Source organism: Phaethon aethereus, assembly GCF_964289735.1.
Source record: "Phaethon aethereus genome assembly, chromosome: 3".
In the NCBI taxonomy this organism is placed as follows: domain Eukaryota; kingdom Metazoa; phylum Chordata; class Aves; order Phaethontiformes; family Phaethontidae; genus Phaethon; species Phaethon aethereus.
In genome coordinates this window covers 62,760,639-62,785,322 of record NC_138576.1, presented here as the reverse complement: position 1 = coordinate 62,785,322, position 24,684 = coordinate 62,760,639, and the positions used below count along the sequence as shown (strand labels likewise).

The window sequence follows — 24,684 nt, the reverse complement described above, 5'->3', positions numbered from 1 at the left end:
TTGGCAGGCTGGCAGAACACCAAAGCTGCTTCCTCTTACAGCTGCTTCTTAGTTAATGAATGCACAACAACAGGAACAAGGCTATATGACCAAGAAGAAACTCCCCACAACAGCAGCATTTCCAGACCTTTAAAATGTGCACAGCATTACCAAGACATCTGCTTTCCAGGGCACCTTCATATGACCAGAGGACTGAAATAGGAGCTACTGCTTTATTGTTAACATCAGAACCCTCCCAGGCTGGTAGGAAGTATGTAGGTCAGATATAGGCCACATTAGCATGACAAAAGTCTTGGGGGGACGCGGAGCTGTTTTCCTTTAGTTTGGATGCATTAAACAGTTTACATGATGTATACAGATATGCACACAGGGACACCAAAGATTGAAGCCAGGGATGAATTTGACCTTGCATATGTTTGGTTACTGAGGTCTCATATATCTCTTTACTGAAAGGAGCAGCTCTAGTTTCAGGATCAACTTAATCTTTCGGAGTCTATGGAAAGTGAGCAGAAGCCACTCTGGAAAGAGCAAGTGATGAGTAACACACACAACAGGCAAAATTTGGAAATGTTTAAGAAGAGTCAGAGTGTTAACTCAAATCTGCCTTCTCTCTCTGGAAGTGTCTCAACTCTAGATAATTACATTGAAGTGGGAGTGGTTGTGTAAAGCACTGTGCCCTACTAGAGAGTGGCTGTGGTGGCTGCAGCCACGTGCCTATCAAGTCCCCTGAGTTTTGCCCTGACAGACTGAAGTAATTTTCAGGACTCACCCTGAAGAATATCAGTGACTACGCTTGTTTTATGTATAGTCTTTCAATTAGATGCAGATATGATTCAGAAAAAAATTGAGTTAGTATAATTTTTTTTTATTAAAACTTGATGCTTCATATGTTTTTTGGGTTGCATGCCTGCAGCTTAGCTCTTTTGCAGACCGCTGGAAATATCAGTGGAGAGCAGCACTTCCCTGACACCTTCTCTCTTAACCAGCCTATCTGCAGCCTTTCCCCTGCTTCAAGGTCAAATGTTGCTGTAGCTGTAACTATTTTCTGGGAATTTTTTTCTGGCTTGGCTTAGCATAGTTATTCCAGGCCATACAAAAATTTCCCACAGCAGTGTAGAGAAATTAATCTGTTACACAATATTCTTGTACCAAAGCATGTGCACTGCTTATGGTTCTCCTCCTCAACCTATGTCCTTTTCCATCACGCTTTTCCTGCACTTGTGGTATGTGAGCTTTGAACAGGCTGCAGTATCCTGTGAGTAGGAGCCAGTGGCAGAATCATGGTCCTGTTGAAATGAGCAGGATTGATTTGTTTTGATTTGTGCTGGTTTTAAGAAAGCCTGAATTTCATCACAAATACTTGCAAGGTATTTGTAATATCTTGTACAAGCAACCTAATACTGGATGTGTCCTTTAAGAAGTACCACATCACGAGAGAGATGGTGGAGAGATCAGAATCTTTCTCTGGCTAAATTATCTTTGTGCTTTGTATTAAATAGCATTATTTACAATATAATTTTCCTCTTGCTTCTTTCATGATCTATTTTAACTTCAGACTGAAAATCAATGGTTGATTTTCTATGAAATTAGACTACTTCTTTTTCTAAAAGCAGAACTGCCTCTCCCTTTTTTCATTTTTTTCTTTATTTTTAAACGAAAAAACAGTTGTAAATTTGTCTAGTGTTTGATTCCTTTAATGAACAAAGAAAGAGAATTAAGGCCATTGTTGTGTACTTAGTCCTTCCCTGTATCATGGAAACATGTCCAAACAGTTTTGAGGAATCTAGACTCTTCAGACTGAGGTGAGGACAAGAATGTTGGGACAAGGACATGATCTGTTATTCCCAGATGTTAATGCTTTGGATCATAGAGGAAACATTCTCTTCTGCTTTTGAAATTTTAATAGCAGAACGAATTACTGGTTTGGTTGCTGGATGTTACAGTCTTTGAGGCTGGAAAGTGTTTGTTGGCAAGAAACTTTTGATGCTAAAGCTGTTTGGCTCTGGAAGATCCTGGAATCTGCTGTTTGTTTGAGGTGGATTGTTTTATCTTTCCAAAATAGATGAATAGGGAAAAAAACCTATGCCTTGGCAGAATTATTCAAGAAAAACCACAAAAGATGGACCCTTCTAAGAAGCTAAAATTTCAACTGACATAAAAAATGGAGAATCGATGAAAGTCCATCCCTTGCACAGCATTAACTTCTACTTGGTTTTAACCTTACTCTCATGCGCTGAGTGCTGCTTAATTGTGCTGCTGTTGATTATTAGTTTTTTTACTCTGTTTTCAGGTCCAAAGTTCAATCTTGGAAAGGATGAGCAGAAGAGCCCACTTGAAGACATGCCGTTTTCGGACACTGACATCAATTTGGAGATACCATTTGCAGAACAGGCAGCTAATCTCAAAGACAGCTCAGTAGGCAAAATGTGCAAGGGTGGAGGGGGTGACACTCTTCTCCCGGTAGGTGTTTCCTATTTATTGCTCTCATTCTTTTGTTTTTACTAGTGGTAGTGTTTGGATTATATTTATCTGATATGGGGTGGATTACATTTAGAAGAACATTGTCAGATCCAGCTTCGTGGAGAGAAGCCTTTTCAAGATAACTCATTTTTGGGAACAGTATTCTCAGTAACATGGAAATAACTACTTTTATGCCTATTTATGTCACTGTCTGTCTAGCAAAATGCACTTTGTGTAAGTAATAATGGACTAGTAATAGAAGCTGGAATAGTGGCTTAGTGGTACTTGTACACAAACTGTGCCCTTACTTTATTTGTTTACAGCTCCTTTTCCTGTTGTCTGAGGTGAGATGCTTTACCTCTGTAATAAAAATCTCTGTTGTCATTTAAAAAGGGTTGATGGATGCCTGTAAGAAACCTTGTGCAGTTAGCCAGTGCAGGCAAGTGAGGGATGAAAATGAAGAACAGAATGGTCTATAGAAGTCTAAAGTCAAATGGCAGGAAATTAAGGATTAGTTTATGCTCAGTTTTACTTTCCAACTCTTAATAAAAAAAGGCTCATTCTGAATTAATCCAAATAAATACAAAAGGAGATCCTCCAAGGCATTTTGTTGTTGATCCTCAGGCATCTCTTTGAGGATGTCTCTCGACCTAGCAGTTCATGAACATGCAGTTATGCATGACCTGTAAACAAATGACTGGTGTGAAAAATGTCTTTTTTTTTTTCTAACAGTGTATGCAAACATGTCTGAGTAAACAGTGTCTGAAGTAATAATGTTTCACAGTTCTTCAAACACTTAAATTAGATAAGGACATGTGCAGTTCTTCAAATAGTAATTACCCATGTATCCTAGTTTAAACATTATAAACCAGACACTAATGGGTATTTAGAAATGGATTCTAAAGTGTTTGAGGCATGTTTCTCTAACGCAGCCTAAAACAAAGAAATGATAGCTATACTCTGACTTACTTCTGTATATATGCATATACATATTCATAATACGTACATTAGCTATACTTTTAGCTAGGCTTATGAAAGGATTGCTCAAAGACATGGCTATGGGATTTCTCCTTCAGTGATGAAAGGAGTGGCAAAATGATAGGAAAAGGAAGGGAGTTACCTCTTTAAATCTACAACTTGTATTTGTTGCACCTTCATCACTGGCAACTATTTTTAAACGTACATGTTTGTGCAAGTCAATGAAACCTCAAGGCGGGAAACTGACTGTATATCTACAATTTGCAAATGATGTTTATGTTTCAGTAGGTGGCCTTGTAGTCATGTAGCATAACCACCAATTCATCTGTGCTATCGCTAGGTTTGTACAGGGTGAGAAAATAATTCTGAAGTATAGTCTTATCTTTCCAAATGGAAGAAAGTCTTGTCAAACTTCTTGCTGTGAGTCGTGCACACTGCTAATGTCAGGCACAGGCAAGAGTCTCTCTTACAAGCCTGCTGGTGTGAAGTGGAATTAAAAAGCCCTATGAGCTGGGAAGTCCCTATCCCTCGCCCTCTTGGCACACTTCCTTATATTGGTCTCTGACTGCAGTTTCTGAGCATTTAGTGAAGTAGAAATGAGCCATAATTAAGGATCCTCCATCCCTAAGAAGGGATCCCCTTTATTATTATTTATATGGCAGCCAAATATGTTATTTTGTGTGCATAAGTGCAGAGGGATTTTTAACCCAATTGTATGTGCATAGATTGTTCATGTGCCATTTCCACCACCATAAATTGCAAAGGATGCAGAAGGTGGTGGTGTGGGGGGGTGGGAGGTGGTTACAAGCAGGACAAAGCCAGACTGTTATTGGAGGTGCACAGCAAAAGGACAAGAGACAATGGACACAAGTGACTACAGGGGAATTCTGTTTTGCAAAGTAAAAAAAGTCCCCTTGAGAGCATTAAGCACTGGAACAGGTACCCACAGAGGTTATTGGGAGTTTTCAAAATTCAGTTGGACATTGCAACAAGCAACCTGATCAGACTTTCAATTTAGCCTTGTTTTGAGCAGGCAATTGAATTAGATGACCTCCAGAAGTCACTAGGAAGCTAAATTGTCCTATGATTTTAAGATCATCTGCTTTTCAACCTATTTGGGGGATTTTCCCGTGATTTAGTCAGTAACAGCAGACTTCATGACAAAAGGTTGTGCCCTGAAGGAAGCACAGCCTTTGAGCTAAGTAAATTGTTATTACTTGGATTATTCACTCTGCAGCAAATCTCTGCTTTTAGAATTTCAGGCTGCCGAAGGACAAAACAGGTACCACAAAGATTGGTGACCTGGCTCCTCAGGACATGAAGAAAGTCTATTCTTTAGCACTGATTGAATTAACTGCTCTTTATGACATACTCGGGACAGAATTCAAGCAGCAAAAAGCTGTAAAAATCAAAACCAAAGGTGAGTTGGTGTTTCATATTCTGAACCAAATGGGTCTGTTTTAATCCAATAGACAAATGCATCTGATTCTTTCTGATTTTCCAGCAGAAAATTTATATTAATATATAAGTAGTAACATAGGTCCTGAGCAGCGTTTAATTATATGCCTTAACTGAAGGCACACTTTAAGCAAGTTCATGCATATAGTCACTCCAGGTATGGGACTGTGCTCTTTGTCTAAATTTACTGACTCACATCAGTCACTGAGCAGATAAACCAAGGAGTGAAGAAGGCGAGCTATCTTAGGAGCGTGCTGCGCAGGAAGAATTGCTTCATGGAAGTTTGTATGTGCTGATAGATTCCCTGGGAGGGCACGTGTATGTGCTCTTTCTGGGTATTCTTTTCCTGCTTTCCTGATGTTAGATATTGTGCTACTTTTACAGTTGGCCTCAATGATATTAAAGGTCTTTTCCAACCTAATAATTCAGTGATTCTCTGATTCTACTTGACATTTTTTGTTTAATTGCCCTCGGCTGGAGATGCTGGGAGCCTTTGTCACCTGCTTTCCTCTTCTGCCTGGTACAAACTTTCCTGTGTCACACAGGCCTTGCCCACCCAGTATTTACTCAGGCCATAATGCAATTTTTATGCTGAATGGCATCATATCAAGTGGAAGATTTGGGCTGTTGCAGAGGATGTTGAGACGGTTTTGCTCTGCAAGCCATTGGAGCGTACATATAAGCACAGTGCTTTTCTTGGGGAACATAGGGCACATGGAAACCAATTTCAAGATACTAGAGGTTTTCAGTGCTTTGTTTGTTTTCTGTATTTCTGACTTCTGCTAAATGCTTTACAAGAGCTTGAAATGTGTTACCAGTTAATCACAAGTCTGCTTTGGCCAAAACCTTGTTGTCAAGGTTCAGTGAATGTGACAGTGCAATTGCTCACTTTAAATAATTGAATGCAACAGAGAGGGTTGAGAGATATACAGCAAGATACAGTAGATTCTTCAGAATATGCTCTTCATGTTACAGTACTAGAAAATAACTTTTTAAACGCAAAAGGCAAACACAGAAACATCTACAAGACCTTCATCCCTTAAATGCATTTTCTTCTTGCAGAAGTGCTTGTGCTTTCACTAGAAAACAGAGACAAAACACTTTCTTCTCTTGCATTTTTGGTCTTATTTTTAATTGATTCTTCTTACCAAATTTATTGTTAATTGCATTTCATTCCTAGCATTATTATATGAATGACAGGCAGTCATGAGAAACATTGAATTGATTAAAAACTTTTAAAAAAGTTTTTAAAAGTTAAAAAAGATGGGCTAGACTCATGGAAATGTGTAGGAAATAGACAGTAACATGTCACTCTTTCTGCCAAACAAATCTGCTTTTGTAATGTAATGCCTTCAGTGCCTTGTTGAGCTACCTGACCCTCACCTCTTCACTCCGGAAGTGTTGTCTGGCCAATTGATTTATACAATGGTGGATCTATTGGCTGTTCCCCTTTGTGCCTGAGCACGTAAAGATGATGAAAACATAATTCTTGCAGAATGCCATGCTGTGCCCAGCCCTGCCTTTCTATGGGCTCCTACAGTTTGTTTCTCCAACTTCATCTCAGTAGAAACTTTTATTATTGACAAGATCTTCAAGGTGATAGAACTGTGGGGTATGGATATTGAGTGTATGTACCAGTCACTACATATTTTATAGATAGACTTTTTATGCTGGTAGAGATAAAAGAACTCCCGGATTTGGCACTGAGACTGTTGTTTCTTTGACATATATCGCGTTCCCTCAAGGGCTTACATCTTTTTAGTAATTACAGCTGTTCTGTGTTCGATATTGGTGTGGCATCATATACCAAGCAGGAATTTTGAGTTACACATAGTGTTATATGCTGTTTCAGAAAAATTGCACATACAGCAATTATCACTAATTTTGACAGAGAAGTTCTATGTCAGCAAACTTTAGGTTAGTCATTACTAGTAAACCTCTCTCTTCATGGTCATTCACTTCTATTCAGCTAGGCCATAAACACATGGGATTCCCATTTACTTGAAGACTAAGGCTAGATTCTTTTTTTTTTTTTTTAAATTTACATTGCTTTAACACTATTGTAAAGGTTATTTTCTAACCAGGACTTAACTGTACTTTTGCTTTTATTTAAAAAAAAAAGCAAAACACCTTTGGTGAGATGGTGGTCTTGCTATCCTGCTGATATTTCTGTATAATGTAAAAGCACAGGGGTTGAAAAACTCTTCTTTCAAAACCCTCATAGCGAGAAGTGTTCAGAGTAACTCTGGGTGGTAATTACATCTGTCTCATTTTAGTAGACAAATTTCTGGATATTTTACTCATGTCATTTGCATCTTAACTGTAGTAACTTGCATTGAGTGATGAAGATCTGCATTGCAGGGTCATCATCACTCCCATTCTGCAGACCAGAACCATGTAGATGGTTCGTTTATGCAGTTTGCTTTACTGTACTGCAGAATATGTGGAGGCATATTTGAAGTCAAAACAGAAGACTCCTGATTTATGGTTGAAGGAAGAGATGAATGAATCCTTTTAGCCAGAATGCTTTGTGTAATAACTTGATTGATGAAGACATTCAAACACTTTGAACAAAAGGTCAATAGCTCTGAATGTATTGAATAGGCTTATCGCCTCAAAAATGTGGGTTTATGTCATTATCACATGCACTGGAACAGATATGGATAATATCTCAGTTTCTTTTGCTTTATTCTTCAGACTCTGGCTTGTTTGGTGTCCCACTGTCAGTTTTACTGGAACAGGATCAGAAGAAGGTGCCAGGGACCAAGATCCCATTGATTTTTCAGAAGGTAAGAAGGCATGAACAAGCCAACTAGTTACATGCCTGCAAATGACAAACAAATAACATTTTGTCCTGGATTTATTTGCTCCTTGTAGCACAGTTTTCAGTATAGTACTCTAATCAATCAAAGTTATTGTAACTTTTATTTGCAGCTTTACTTATTAATTCAGTAAATGTGATACTTTGCTTTGTATCAGACATATTTTGAGTTAAAGGATTAAAGTTCATTTTTTGTTAAACCTGGTCTCCGTGATTTAGGCAAGTTTACTAATAAGCCTGTGAAAACTAACAATCGGTGTAAGAACCCACTGCAGCCAAATTCCATTTCATAAAGGTGGTGTAACTTACATCATTAGTAGGGCTGCCCTTTATTTTTTTCAGAGCAAATACTTGAAATTCCTTAGAAATTCTCAATCCCTGGCCCACAGGCTGAACCTACCTTTCTAGCAAATGGTTTTCTCCTTTCAGAAGTGATTTGGGCCACAAGGCAGGTGGCTAGGGGGTGGGAGTCAGGCTGGATAACTGCCTCTGGTGGCGGCGGCAGCAGCCCTTTTCCAGAAGATTTGTTGCTTTAGTACATGGGGGACTGTGTCATATCATGGTAATGGGGATGATAATGGGAAAGATGGAGGCCCTGGATTTACTGCCCATGCAGGTCTCATTGCATGAGAAGGGAGAGACCACAGTGTGTGGACCTGTCCTAACACTGACAGAAACTCAGTGCTGTGTCATTATCGTTTCAGTAGGTTTGGGTGACCTGCTTGTTAAGTTATTTTTCAAGAAACAGAAAACTCAAAGTAGTTTTGCATCACTCTGTCAAAACTATTGTCATTCATGCCAGAAATTACTTCCTCAGGATCATAAAAATACATTCCTGGGAAAGATGCTATCTAGAAAAAAAGAAATCAAATGACAAAAAGTGATTGATCACTGTGCTGTCCTAGCAACATAGTAAGCATAGTTTTTCAGGAAGAAAATTCTACATAAACATTTCTAGCTTATAGATGTGATTTGTTTTGCAAGGTGCAGGTGTCATTTGGAATACAGTTTTTCCTTAAATGAGAATATGAAAATAAAAAGTTTCCCATTTCTTCTGCCTGTTCTCTACAGCACGTGCTTTCCAAAGAATATGAAATTTATATAAAGTGTAAGAAAGAACATTTTTGTGTATACTGCTTTTTAAATGTATCTTGGTTATCACTGAAATGAAACAAACCAAGCTAACAGGCAGGCTGCTAAATTTTAAAAAATGTTTTAATAAAGATTCACCTATTTTTTATTTCATTGAGGAATTACGGTTAAAAATAATGACATAATTTAGCCTAGGGGTTTTCCAACTGGAAAATCTGAGGGTAATACCAAGCCACGTATCTCCGCCAGAAATTTCTGCTGATAGTAATGCAGGTCCCTGACCTGTTAATGAGGCCATGCATGGAGATGAAGAGGGGATTTCCCATAGGCAGGAGGCTGGTGGTGGCCCGTGGCCACCTCTTGCTGCCTGCCAAGGGCACACTTGTGAGTGTGTGTGAAGGAGTTGTGGCCACTGGCAGTGCCACCAGGCCTTGCCTCCCCCTAGACATGGTGATGGTGGCAAATCACACAGCATGCCCGCAGCGTCTTTGTGTCCTATAGGTGAGGGTGGCAGCCGCTGCTCTGGTGTAAGCCCAGTACAGTGGGAGTTGGATGCAGCCAGTTAGCACTTTTTCTTTTTTTTTTTTAACCAAGTGTTAAAATATACCAGCGTGACACCTTTACTGCTGTTTTCTAACTTTGTGGCTTGTTCTGTCCAATCTTTTTTATGGCATTTATTAGTTACATAAATACAGTGGTAGGTAAACCCCCTTTAATTTCTGTAACTGGAGAAAACACAACTGTGTTGCATAATTTTTCTTACTCAAGAGCTGGCACAAGAAGGTATGTAACAAAGGCACTGCCCTAGTTAAACACTGTGAGAACCATTTGTGCTAAAATGATGTCATCAGCTTTTGACGTTTACAGATTTCTTTTGAATACTCTTAGATCCATTCTTCAGTGAATACTTCTAGGTATATCTTTTAGAGAATTTAGGATATGGTTTTTAAGTATTTTTACAGAAGTTCTACTAATTTATCTAAGCCACATGTAGGATTGCAAACTGTTGTGTTTCTTAGGAGAATGCCAGGATTTTCAAAACTCAAGCTTCCTTAAAGCCTAAAAGTACTTAGGTCTTCTCTGGTAAAGTTGTACTGAAGAGTATTTGGGAGAAGGTTAGTACTCTAATGTTACCTCTATTGTTTTGATTCAGAGATGTTTTAACAAGGATACTAATTGGGATTTATTTCTGAAGACAGATTAGTTTTAAGAAAAAAAGGCTTCAGTCTCCAAAGGAGGTCTAAAAAAAATACAGTTTTCTTTTTTAATAACACAGACAAAATCTTCTTTAATAATGTTCATAAAACAGGTAAGAGCCCTATTAAAAGTTTTTTCTATGTCTACAACAACTGTAATCCATTTGTAAACTGTGTGTGTGTGTCTACTTGTTATATATGTGCATGGGCAAATGTATGCATACACACACATGCATACATAAAGGCTCTGGTATATCAGAACTATTTATCAGTAATTTTTAATTGGCATCTTCATTCATGCAATTTACTTTGTGTTTGACAGCTCATTGCCCAGATAGAAGAGACAACTCTGGAAACAGAAGGACTTCTTAGAATACCAGGAGTTGCAACAAGAGTAAAGGTAAAACATTGTACAGATTTTCAACATCCCCAAAAACTTAACTGTGCTTGCTGATTTTATTTTGTTTTGGAAATATATTTTAATATCAGGTTGTTTTGAAAATTTTCAAAAACAGAAAGCAGAATCTCTTTACAAAGAAAACTGAGTTTTATTGGCCAGGAAGCTGATGGTTTCATCCAGGGTACTTTTGTGGAGAAGACTGGAGTTTGAGTTTGAAGAAGAGTCAAGGCTACGTTTCAAATTCAGTTGTGCCAAAATCTCATTAATTCTTGGCACGAGCTTTCCAGCTTTTTGCTTTTTCCCTGAACCAGCTTAGTCATCTGAACAGTTCGTACATAGGCTTTCTACTCCAGGAGGAAGCTTTTCTCTGGCATAGTGAGCCTATTTTAATAGCTAGACTTAACGTGTGTTACAGGGGAAGGCAGCCAGCATGCACTGAAGAACCTCTCACATTTATTTTTATGAACGACAATATAACTACTGGGCTCACTAAGCGCAATCTTGTTAGGCACGTCCATACTCACTGACACTTTGCAGACTGAGTGCCAATTACATGCAGACTCTTCCCCAGTTATTTGCCTTAATGCAGGAAACTAAATACACAGTATGATTCACGCCAAGAGTCAATGTGTTAAAAAGACGGTCTGAACTGGCCTTAAATTATAAACAGAAAGGACCATTTAAGTGGATTCAGCTGTCCGAAGACGTCTGCCAGCCTCTGTCATGTAGAACTCGGTCCAGCAGCTGGTTCATTAGAAACAGCTGAAAGAAGGAAATAGTATGGAAATTGGCTTTGTTTATTTACCAGTAACTAAGATATTATGTTTTTGTACAATTTTCCTCTATTCTGTATTTTCCACTTTTCATCAGTTCTGCATACTGGAATGAATTGGGAATGTTTTTGTTTATTTCTTTATTCTTTGATTTTATCAGTTTAATACAATTTTCCAGGCAGGGGATCATTCACTATTTGACTTTCATTAATTTTTTACCTCTTTATTTGCAGGAGCTGCTTCTTTGAATTAAGCAGTTGTTTTGTTAGCAAAGATGTTAAGTTCCTTTACTTATTCAAATAGAAAATTTTATAGAAAACCAAAGAATTTAGCATGCTGAAGGACTGATGTTTTCTCTTAATTTTTTTAAACTTCTTTTCCTGTATAGAAAAATATTTTCCTCATTATGTGGTTTTATAGAAAGGCACAGATAATCTAAAGAAAAAATATTTTGCTATCTTATTCTATAGATTTTAGAGTTATATTAAAAAAATACATTGCATATACCCCATAGTTAAATACGTTTACCTTAAAATCTAAGCATTGGTGCATTACAATGCATACTTGACATTGAGGCCCTTGCCTCTCAGATTAAACAATTCATTTTATCTAGATGTTTAATACTGCATTTGCCACAGTGATTTGGTCTGAATGTGGATGGAAGAGATGATGAGACTCGGGGGGAGAATTTTCATCTCTATTTCTAAAGCTTGCTTTTGTTGATGAGCAGGAAATCATACCCACTTGACTTTAGACATCTGAGTTAGGATCTTTGCACCTTTGAACCTCCTACATAATCAGTGGAGACAGAAGACCTCTCTGGAGGACAGTTGAGAACATCCAACTTTTATATCGACCTGAGTGTTCACATTTTCTTTGAAAATAGATCCATTTTCCATTTGGACAAAGTTAAATTTAATGAGAACAGTATCTTAAAATGTATCTAGTATCCTCTGTCCAATGTGCCCTTCTTGTCCAGATAAATAATTAAGGCCATATTTTTCCATAGCAATTCCCCTCACTTCATCTCACATACTTTAACAATCTGTCCTCCTTTCCTGTCTGGAAGAACTGAGGCAAGAAGAAGGGAGGAATGTGTGAGAGGTGCCTCAGAGACTCTGGCCCTATACTGAGGCCACTTCCCACTCTGCCCGACTGGGAAATAAAGGAAGGGGTGCAAGGCTGGGACTGATGCTTAATGGGGGACTAAGAAGGACTCAGTCTTTGTGTTCCCTTCCGTACATCTCTGGAAGCCCAGTAACAGCACTGCCATGGGAGTAGGGCAGGTGTATATGGTAATATCTGCTGCCAACAGCATCTCACCCTTTCCCAGCCCCAGAGTTATGAGATATCACTGAGACCTTCAATGCTGTTTATTCTGCTGCATAACCTCATGTTTTACAGTACAGTCCCCTTCCACAGAGCGCATTTGACATACAGTGCCAGACAAAGCTGTATGTACCCAGCGGCATGGAGTTCCCTGTAGATGGCAAGACGTCCAGCTATCCAGTTACGCAGATCTTTTCCCTGTGTTAAAAAAGAGAAACAGCCTCACCTTAGTGTGTGTTTTGATAGGAAACTGTGTGTCAACACGCATAATTGCCGTATTTGTTTATGAAAATGGCATGCATTACATGCATGCATTACAGCATAGCAGAATTCCTATGTGTATCAGCCACATCTAAATATTTTGGGGGTAGGAAAGTCATGACCCTGACATGAATGAGTATAATAGCTGGTTCTTACAGTATATTCCATATGGCCCTGAGGCAGGCCCATGGAATTCCTTCCTATATGATTGGACTGTCTGCTGCCTATTACTATGTGTTTGCTTGCAGTGCTTCTGATCCCAAATTTATCTTTTTGTAGCAAAAGGTCAGCGGCAGCTGAAGTTAAGTGATATTTCAGATGTACCTTTTTTCCCCCCTTTCAAAGTATGGAAAGTATTGCTGTATATATAATGCATGACTTCCAGCAGCCAAGTGTTATTGGTGCTTTCTGTATCTACTGCCTTTCAGAGTCTTTGCCAAGAACTGGAAGCAAAATTTTATGAAGGGACTTTCAACTGGGAGAACGTAAAGCAACATGATGCAGCAAGTCTTTTAAAACTCTTCATCCGTGAACTTCCTCAGCCACTCCTCACTGTAGAATATCTCAAAGCTTTCCAAGATGTACAGAGTGAGTAATGTCCTTTCTGTCTCAGCTGTGAAGAATTGATACCAGTGCAGAAAAGTGCCTCTTTGCCATAGCAGTATTTTCGCTAATAATCTGTGAAACTGAATAACAACAGTGTGACTTCTCCTGAGAAAAGACTGACCATATTTTTGCTAATGTACAAATAGCATTTTTCATGTAACATATTTTAATAGTTTACACATAAAATGAAAGTACACTGCCACTTTTTGATAAGATGTTTCTGATAGTTGTTAAGAGGTATATATGGGATGTAAGGAAATTGTGTGTGATGGTATCAGTCTATAAACAATATTTACTTCAAAAGAAAACAACAGAAAAGATATAGTAGCTCTGCAAAAAATCTAACAAATGGTAATTTATACCATTTAGGGTATTTTATCCATTTACAACAGGAAAAGTTAGAGCAGAATAGTCAGAACTGCTGATCATCCCTGGTCCCTTGAGATCAGCAAGTTCCTGTGAAAATGTCCTCCTTGCCAACTGGTCACCAAGGCAGCAAACATACTCTTTGTAATTGAAAGAGAGTGGCTTGGTGATAATGAATCAGGAGCGAGAACCCACAGACGTAAACTTCCCAGCCAGCACAGGAGTGCAAGTTTCAGAAACATCTATTCCCTTTGTCTGCAGGCAGAGTGATAGCTCATTTCTAAGGGATACTTTTCAGGGAATTCCCATGGACAGGCAGACAGATGAATAGTCTTAAAAACTGTGGGTGTGTCGGTCTCCAGGTTGTGAGCTGCCTTTCAAGGCCATTAAGTTGGTGGGAGTAGGGGGCTGATGCTTAGTCCAGCTACATAGTGTTGTTGATTTTACAGTACTGAGCATAAGTTATAGCTGTCCAGAATGCCTTCAAATGATGCTGGCAGCAAACAGTTCCTCAGGGTTGTTCCACTTACCGGATACTGATAGGAGCCAGGAGGGTTTCTGCTTGCTGCTCCTGAGCTGTCTGAAGGCTTATGTGGTTTTACTTACCCAGAAAATACTCAGATGCCAGGATCCAAAACACTTTCTACATTGAGCCAAAGGATTTGATGCAAAACAGGCATAGCACTTCATAGTGCTCCCATTGTCTGCCTGTCTTGTTGGTTACATGTAATGAGATTAGGTCTTAGAGAAAAAGGGCCATCTTTGTGACAGTAATCAGTGTTTTTCATGATACTGTGACTAAGTAGTGTGGTTAGAATTAAATATTTAAACAACTTAATTTAAACAATTTAGTTTGTTAATTTAAGTAATTCAAACAACTAAAATTCAATTGTTACTTAGGTGAACAGACAGAAAACCTTGATTTAAGTAACAAATTTTAATTGTTTTGCAAGTGTATTTTTGCTTATTTTGCTAGGAAAAGGTTGATTCTCATTGGTTTTTGAGCATTGTTACACTATGTTTTGCACCTAAATTTAAGCTTTGCTTTTAATGTATGTCTTTCTAGAGCAGGTAGATACGCTGTTATCACTACTTGCATGTTTTAAATGGCTATATATATCATTTATTCATCACTCATTTATTCAGAACCTTCAATTTTTATTATGGTAGAAAGTAGTCAGCAAGGGTTTTTTTATTTCACCAACAAACTTTATTTTTTGGCGATATCTCCCAGACTGATTTGGATGAAATATATTTGAAATAGCAGTTCAGTTGGAATGCCAGCAGGATGCATGAGAACAGCCCAGTTGCATTTTGAGATAGTGTGATAAAACTATGTCAAGTGCAGGTACCTCATTCTTCACTTGTTTTATGTATGGCCTGGTTCATCAGGAATCTGCTGAGAAGACTTTGCCAGAGCATGTCCTCTAAAGCATGACAGGAGGAAGTTTATCACAAGTGACAAACATGAGAGGATGTTGGGCGTTTCTGCTGCTCAACAGAGCTAGAACATAGGAGCTCTTCTAGGAGGTGGTAGGAGATGCACTTGTCCTGCATCTTGGGTGAATGATGTGAGGCTGAGCAACTGGATAAAAGGCAGAACCAATGTCACTTTTCTTTAATGATAGCTTGCCACATTTGGTACGGCACTCACTGCTGTAGATATGTGTGAAGCTTCTCTGCTCTTGGCTTTATCCCCACTGGTTTGCCATTGCAGCTGCTGCTGCTGCTTATGTCCCTGGAGACCTGCCTTATTCAGCAACACATCGTATTCATTCTCCGTGGGTGACTTGGGAGACCATGCAACTGTTAAGGCAATCAGAGAAACTGTGAAAGCAGTTTTGAATATACCCTTTCATATGTTGGGGCACAGGCTCAAGAAGGGAGGAACCGTTAGCTATTTCTTCTTGTAACATTGCAAAATAAAGAATCACAAGGCATCTAGAAAATATTTCCAGAAGACTGCTGAGTCATACTGCAACTGAATCCTAAATGAACATTTGGAAATGAGAAAACAAGGGTCTGCTAGTACTTTGTCAGAATATGACAATTAGCCATGTGTATGCATTCAGCATTTTGCAAGATGTTTCCACTTTGAAATCATGCTTCTTGAAGAGGACAAATGACAGTTTTAAAATACTGAGGTTCATGTGCTTCACTGGCAGATCTTCCAACGAAGAAGCAGCAACTGCAAGCTTTGAATCTTTTGGTTCTCCTTCTGCCTGAAGCAAACAGAGACACTCTGAAGGTTAGAATTGCTAATGTTTTTTCCTGCACAAATATTTTGTGTGTTCCTGTGAATCCACTGTAATGAATGCTGTTTTCTTTTAATATTCTTTTTTTCAGTTCAAAGTTAATGCTGAAAGTAGTGATTCTTTCTTTTTTCATACTTCATAGAACTAAAAAAAAACAATCCCCAACTTAGGACCCTAATTCCTCCCAAGTGACTTTTAAGAATGTGACTTGAAATTTTTCCAGTAGATTGCAATAATAATCTCCCAGTAAGCAACGTTTTCTCTTGCAAGTTTCATTCCCTTTTTTTTTTTTTTTAGCAGTCTTTATTTCCAATGCAAAAAATAAACAGTGTTAGAATACAATGGATGAGAGTTTGCGTTTAGGAAATGGGTTTAGCTCTTCATGTTTATTCCTAACTTTTCTCTGTGCCGTTTGTTTCTACTCTCAATAAGCTCAAAAGTTATACTTTCTTTTGGTATTTGCAGCATGTTACATGGAGTCTTCCAATTTGGGCTTGTAGCAAAGCAATTCATCTTTTTCAGAATATGCTTCCTATTAAAATTACTACAATCAAAAATGAATTTGCAGGATTTGTGTAGGATGGAGAACATCTTCTATTACAGGCAAAAAAATCCCATAAGATGTTATTTAAACATTTAAACATGACTTTCTTTTTGAGTTTGTTTGCTGTGTGGAAGCAGTCAGGGGGGCTCCTGACTTGAGTTAAAAATATCTGGAACAGAATTAATTGAAGATTGTCAGTTTTGAACCGGCTACCTGTCACTCACAAATTGCCTGCCTTACAGAACTAGCCACTCCATGTTTCCATAACTATGACAGCTGGCACTACTGTGTTCACCTTCAATTTAAGAAAAGCCAACAGTAATGTTTTCAAAAGCATCTGTAGGATGCTACTTATGCACCTACATAACAAGGGTTTTGAAAAAAAGTAATCTTACCGTGCAGGGCTTTGAAGTCACTTGAAGGGTTTTGAAAATGTTTTGAAAATGTTATCTACAAAAGTAACGAGACTGATTTACTTCATTACTTAAAATGAACAAAATTTACATTACAGTCCGTGAACAAACACTTCCTATTATTGATTGCTTTTAATGTGATTTTGTTAGGAATGAAGAGCTTTTTCCAAAAATGTGTAACATCATGTTTAACTCGTAACTTTTTCACATGCAGAGTAAGTTCTGTAAGTTCTACTGTTATTTCAGGTACTGCTTGAATTCCTCCAAAGAGTAATTGATCATCGAGACAAAAATAAAATGACGTTAAAGAATGTTGCGATGGTGATGGCCCCAAACCTTTTCACGTTTCATGGGCTTGGCTCAAAAACTATTGAACAAAGCGAGTTTGTTATGGCAGCTGGAACAGCAAATGTCATGCGCTTTATGATTCAGTACCAAAAACTTCTCTGGACAGTAAGTGTATTCTTAAAAGGGGAGCGGGGAGGGGGAATCATAAGTTTTGTAAACAAGGCATCTGAACAAAGAGGTAATATGAACTTATTTCCATGATTTAGAGAAAGATGAGCCCCATGCACCTGGCTTCTTGCTCATAGGTTACAGGAGTGAAACGGAATCATTACATCTTACAGTAGAGTTAAGCTTTGATGGTCAGAGTTTTAACATTGTATGTACCATATGTGAACCCAAAAATAAGCCCTTGGGGGATCTTTGTGTTTGGTCTATCAGTATGCATTGTTATGAGGAATTTATTCTTTTCTGCATAGAGGTATTAGCAGGAAACACGCTGTTTTAGTCCATTTCCTTTTTGGGCCAAACTTCATCTTATATAAAACATGTTTCGATAAAACGTGAAGTTGTGTCATGGTCTCAAGCAAAGCTTTAACTTAGACTCGAGAAGTTCAGGCTTTGTTGTCCCTCAGCAATGGACAACAATTTTAACCTTTGCTGCATGTGAGGAAAAGTTATCACTGTGGTATAGAGACTGAAGTGTTGAATGAATTTTTTTGGCTGAGGAAAGTAAAAACACTGCATGATTCCACCTCTCTTCTCCTGAGAGCTTACTGAATAGAATATAACATCACAAATGGAGTGGTTTTTAAATTGTTTCACAGTTTTGTATTATTTGAATCCTTAATTATTACTGGAAATAAATACTATTTTTTCAAGTTCCACCTGATAATCTGTCAGTTTACAGTTTGGATAACTTAGCTACTTAAAGAAATTTTGTAAATGTTCATACTTACTATCTATATTCATCTAGATTCCTAAGTTTATTGTTAACCAAGTGAGAAAACAAAACACTGAAAGCCAGAAGAAGGAGAAAAAGGACAAAGCTATGAAGAAACTTCTGAAAAAGATGGCATATGACCGGGAAAAGCATGAGAAACAGGAGAAGACCCCTAATGATGTAAGGACAGATACATTTGAAATACTTTATTAATAAGACTATCATCTCTAGTGAAAAAATGGATACAGCAGAGGGGATATCTACATTTATTTAACAGAGAATTTCAATACGTAGCAAGTTAATATGGGTTTCATAGTTTATGGGTTACCAACATGACACATTTAGAGGGTTGGATTGTTTGTTTTTCTCAGATTTTTCAAATTATTTCTATTCTGAAAAATGATATCCCACAGGTTGTTTCAATTTGGGCATCTGAAATAAAAGTACATTAGGTCTGTATCTGTAGAGGGAGCAAGTGCTGTGACAACACTCACTGTTACTGTACCCACATTTAGATGCATTGCTGCCCAACGGAAGTCACAGCAGACCATGTGTTTGCTTAAATAAATATCTAGATTTCACTATTTGATATTTAATAGTGTTTGGAAACAAAGCTAGCATTTAGTCCTTCTTCCTCCTACAGGAGTTCCCAAACCACTGAACTCTTTGCCGTAATGAATCTTTAAGTATTCCTTGTAAAGTGGAGCATGCTAGAGCATGTACAACCTGCCCTCCCAAGAAACCCCAAAGGATGAAACAAATGTAAAAAACCTGATAAACTGCTGCTTATGCAACTATTGTCCAAGTCTCTACTCCCAACTTACCCCTGTGTATATAATCCACAGTTCAGTATCTCTCCATTAGGTAATTGACTTCTGCCAGGCCCATCAGTCATGTCAAGGCATAAGTTTCAGTGTAACACTCTTCACACATTCTTTACAGTGAAAAAAAAAAATCCTGTGGCATTATAGTGTTAATTTTTCCTGTACTTTAGAAATATTTTAATTAAACTTGTTCCCACTGACACAGAAACTTTTCAAAAATATATCTCATGTACCTTGAAATTTCTTATTATTTATTATTTCAATGAAGTTTAGTAATTACAATTTTTTGAAGCTCATTAGCTTATACAGTACGGTATCTTAACTATAATGCATTTGAAATACATGATTCCAAAGTTATTTTAAATACATAAACAGATAACACCAAATATGTGTATCTTGATAACATACCGAATACATACCAGGTTTAGGTGGTATAAAAATACCACCTTGTGTGTTGAAGTCTTATTGACGATTCCGATGAATTAGAGACATCTTGTGGTAGCTTGTAAAAATGCATTGGTCTGAATGGTCTGTAGTTTTATTATCAAGTATGTGTATAGCAAACTGTTACAAAAAAGGATTGCCATATTCTAATAAAAGCATTTTTTAAGCTATTAAGCCAAAAAATAGAATATGGCAAATGAATATATGAATAATATCCCTCAAATCTTCCTGGTTTGATCTTGCAAGTATGCTGCCCTTTTTTTTTTTTTTAGTGTGCAAAAAGCTGGATCCTTTGGACAACTGCATCCAGTATCTGCAGGAGACATATATTTCAGTGTTCGTACCTCATTTTATATGCAGTATTTGATATGTCTCTTAATGTCCGAAATTAATTAATTCCCCAGGCATCACTTTGCCTTACTTTTGTATCTATCTATATGAAGGAATCTATACACAGAATGAGGACTTACATACAATTCTAAAATAAAGCTAGTTAAACACTGACATTTGTTTTATGCTGTCTAATAAGAAAAGGATTTTTTGAATACAATTCAGTTGAGTTATAATGAGATGACACTTAATGCTGCCATCCCCTGTTCAACATAGGAATAACAGCAAACACACTGAAATAGGCAACTGCTGTTGTAACTTCAGGTACCGGATTTTTTTGTACTTCAGTGCTGTTGGTCTTTTAGAGTAAAATATGCCTTTTTAATCCAGTGCGGAGTTAGAGCTGAAGTCTCATGTAATACATATCCAAGTGTAAATATAAAGTTACTATTCAAGAATTTTCTTTGAGCCCTAGAAATCTCTAGGGATTTCCTTCAAAATTAAATGGTGCAATTTTTCACAATTACACAGTTTTTCACGATTCTTCATGCTTATTTGAAGCATTCAGTAATTTGGGTGCCTGAGAACGTATTACACTTAAAATCATATTCCCAAATTGAGAAGGCTTCATTATAAGTCCCAATTTTATACATTTTTCCAAGTAAAAAAAGGTCTCCTTCTTTAAGGAAAATTTGATGTTGTTCCGCCCCCCCCCCCCTTTTCAATTTATACTGCCTTAATTTGAAATTGAGATGATTTTCCTGTGCAGTTCCTGAACTGCATTCCACTATTAGGTGGCAAGTGAGGCACCCAGACTTGTGGTGATTCCCCACTCCAGTGAAAACTGTTTGAAACTTTTGAGAGTTAATTATCTTGCGTGCAACTGGATGAAAAATAAGAAAAAGTCGCTATTTTCTACCATATGCTGTGGCACCCCACATGATTAAACACAGATGGACAGAACTTCAGTCACTTCCATACTCTCCAGAAATATCTCAGTATCTGCATTCTTAATGGCAGTCAGTTCATTTGGATAAAATTTCACCTTGTCTCTGATGAGGCCTCTATATCAATCACGTTTCCCCTTTTAAGACGGAGGTTAAATAGCATTTACTGCATACTTTGGGCAAGATCTCTGTGCAGTCCTAAGAGTGGTTAATATTGAAAGGCTTGTGAGGGTTAACTGCTTTTCAGGTTACCTATGCATACCTATGGCCCCAAGTCTGTGTTATGGATTAAGTCTTTATGTTGCTGTTGGGGTGCATAATGCTCTACTCAGGGAAAGAAAGATGCCCTCAGGACTGGAAATTTACCTACTAACATAGCCAGATTTAGACCATCTGTCATTGTATTCCTCTATATGTTGCAGTTGTTCCAAAAAAAGGAGGAGGTATGTTAGCAGCACAATTCAATGCTGCTGGGCTTATCTAATACAGGTTAGAATAACCATTGTATCCCATAGCTGTTCTGTTTGCATAACCTTTTTGAATTTTCACAGTATAACATTACCGACTCTTGCTGAATTTGTTATCCACTGCAATGCCAGATTATTTACTAAAAAAATTGCTATTCTAAGTCCTTTCTCTTTATATAGTTTTACAGGTGTTTGTCCCAAACTAGGTGCAACACTTTGCAGTTCAAAGAGAACAACTGCATCCCATTTCTTTCAGACTTGCAAGATCCCTTTGAATTCCAGTTTCGTTCTTCATAATGCTCGTGCACCATTCCTCTTGGTATCATTTGCACATTTAATAAGTATATATTATATTCCATCTTCTGAGTCGTCAGTGAAAATACTGCATAGTCACTTCATTTCTCTCTTTGTCTAGCCTGATGAATATTTAAGTGTGTCATGCAAAATGGAACAGGAGAATCTGGCAGAGACCCACCACAGATCCTATAGCCAAGCAGTGGCAGTTCTTTTGTGATACGTAGATTCAAGTCCCTCTGAAAAGAAAGGGTTTGAAAGAAGATGAGTACTTCATAGGTAACTGCTGTGCCTGCTGCAGACTATGTTGGAGGCCAGTGTATTTTCCATCAACTAAGGATGTATCTCTCTTCATGTTTTTAAAGTGTGCAAGGACGTAACTCAGCCAGAGGTTTCAGTGTTGTAAACCTCATTCTGAGAGAACCTGTGAGGCAGGAGAGGGGACTCACAAACTAAATAATATAATGACCCACCCTTCATCATATTGTCAATTATCTTTTAGGTACTTGGCTTATATGTCATGATGTGGAGCCCTAACGTGGATGTTTTGAACTGTGCTGTGCAGAGAACAGGTCCTTCTGTGACCCTGGTCCTAGAGGTTTTATGGCCACGTTTTCTTTCCCACCAACTTGCACAGTGAATGGGCTAGGCTATGCTCAGTGTCTGTTCTCTCTATAGTTGGGCACCATGAACATACTAAGCATGAGTTCTTCTGTAAATGCAGGTGGTGAAGGTGGCAAAATGTACTCATTAGCTGAGCTAATAATGATTCTCTCTGAATAAACAAAGTAGTTATTCTGTTTGATCTGTGACTGTAATGTTACAGCTCTCTGGACATTTCTTGTTCCTTCTCTCATACACTGCTGTATAGAAAAAATCCCCCTGTTATCCAGATGAAGGTTGGGAAAACTCCATTAAAATCAACCGAGACAAAATGATACAGAATTGTATATAAAAATGAAAACCAATTTAAATTTACCATGCTGAATTTGATGAAAAACCAGTTAGGGACATCTATAAATAACCATTTCATCCTTAAAAGTTTCTTTTCCTTTTGCCAGATTCCCAGCAGTTTGGAAGGAGACAAAAGATGTTTAAGCAGGTGTTAACTTTCTAGCAGATGGCTGCAGACATTGTTTCCATAGGTGGAGGCCTTAAAAAATAGATTTGACAAATTTACAGGTAAATTTAGGGGGTTGCTCTTTGAGATCCATTGCAGCCTTTTGAATCTTTGATTCCACAGTTACTACGAAGCAAATTCCCAATTTGGTGATCTTAGTGCTTTAGACATGAACAGTTCTGTCTAGTGTTTTTAAAATCAGTAATTAAAAAGACTGGATATAGAAGGATTGTTTGCTTAAAATTACTTACCATAGCTCATCACTTGTATAGTAATGAGCCTTTAGCTTTCTCAGGAAGCTGTGCTTCTGATTCTACTCACACTTAGACTTGTTCTATATTCGTTTAACTCAAATGGTTTCAGAAAAGCTATCCTAGATTCATAGGTGCCCAGATTTGTTCATTGATTATGGAGGAAAAAATGTTCAGCCTTACAATTGCAGTAAATAAGGGGGAGAAGAAGAGAATGAACTGTCATAATCAACCTTGACTACTGAGACTCTCACATTTCTTTTCCTATCAAAATGAGTACATTTGGGTAAATGGTAATGTAATACGAATAGAAAAATTACCTCAGGATTTCCAGGAACAGACATTAGGACCTTATTCACAAATAAATTATGCCTTTTGTAACTGCAAATGTCATGTACTGCAAGTTGAACAGAAAAACTGTCCTTCGGAGCCCTCCTTTCTGTAACCAATGTGATTGATATTCATCATCAAGGATTTTTGCGTTGAAATAAAATACAAATGCATTATGTAGTCAGACCTGCAGGTTGACTAGCTGAATATATTCTGGAGAATAAAAAATAGGGAGAAAAAGCTGCAGTAGTGAATATCTGTTTTAAAAGGAAATTATATTTGAAAAGAGGAATCACTTAAAGTAGACTGACCCGTGAATACTTTGTGATTTCTTTTTTTGGCATGAAATTCAGATTAAATGAAACTGGAAAGGTTTCTTCTGGAAGTTTTAGTGGGGGTGGTGGTGCAGGGAGGTTGCCTGGCTTTCATGCATGCAAGTCTTTTCCATATCAATCTCATATGCTTCTTAGTATGCCAAAGCGTGCTCTTAATATAGCAGTAATTGTTATTGTTATTCTTAACATCTTTGAAAAATAAGTAAACACTACTGTTCCTTTGTTCCAAAGTTGTCCCTGCTGTTAAAAAGAGATTTGAAGGTCTGATGTAATTCACTGAATTACTGTGTAGTTGTCATATTTCTGCAGCGAAGTGTAGAGATAGTACAGTGCTCTGTAAGTACACTTAACTACTAAGTTACTTATTCCATACTGTATTTTGAGAAGCTCATCAAAGCCAGCTGCGAGCAGCTTTGTTCCAACACCATTATTGCTTTGCAGGCTGATGTTCCTCAGGGAGTGATACGGGTGCAAGCGCCTCATCTTTCGAAAGTTTCCATGGCAATACAGCTGACAGAAGAACTGAAAGCCGGTGATATAGTAGCCAGGTTTCTCAGCCAGAAAAGGTACAAACACATTCTTGTTTTGTTACCATGTCGGGAGATGTGTCTTTTCATATACTATATCAAGAAAAAAGTTTTAAAATACTTTAAGTCCAGGTGAGTTCATGAACTTTTGGGCCAAATTTAGCCTATTAGAATACATGCTTGAGGAATTAATTTAGTGCTCCTAATGTCATTAAAGCTCACAAAGCCTTTAGGAGTGGCATTAGTAAAATATTAGCTCCTATTTAATCTGATGGGTCAGGAATACTTTTGTAACTTTCTGAGGAGGAGATAGAAGGGAACTTCAAGACAATAAGCCTAGGGAACAAAGGAATGAGGAAAAGAGAAAGAAACTATTTTGTAAAAAAAATGCATTTATATATAACATTTATATATATTATATATATTTTATATATATTATAGGGGGATACAAATATGTGCAAACGTCATGCATGTGCAGTGGTTTAAAAAGAAAGCTACATTTGAGAGGGAGAAGTTTCAATCAAGCTTTTATATTTATTTTTTATACATATGAGAAAAGTAAGAAATGATAATAGACTTAGCAAGAAAAAAAAATTAACACACAAGTGCATCATATATAACTATTCATGCTAAAG

General features: G+C 37.6%; 1 protein-coding gene across 1 annotated transcript in view; it reads left to right on the top strand.

The window, feature by feature from the left end:
• The window catches only part of ARHGAP18 (Rho GTPase activating protein 18), a 68,319-nt gene that overhangs the window by 39,583 nt on the left and 4,052 nt on the right, over nt 1-24,684 (top strand). Inside the window, exons 5-13 of the mRNA XM_081998052.1 lie at nt 2,291-2,460; nt 4,693-4,858; nt 7,594-7,685; nt 10,328-10,405; nt 13,197-13,356; nt 15,906-15,988; nt 17,199-17,405; nt 18,214-18,360; nt 23,964-24,088. Of these exons, the coding sequence (XP_081854178.1) occupies nt 2,291-2,460; nt 4,693-4,858; nt 7,594-7,685; nt 10,328-10,405; nt 13,197-13,356; nt 15,906-15,988; nt 17,199-17,405; nt 18,214-18,360; nt 23,964-24,088 (1,228 nt within the window). The remainder of the gene's footprint in view (nt 1-2,290; nt 2,461-4,692; nt 4,859-7,593; nt 7,686-10,327; nt 10,406-13,196; nt 13,357-15,905; nt 15,989-17,198; nt 17,406-18,213; nt 18,361-23,963; nt 24,089-24,684) is intronic.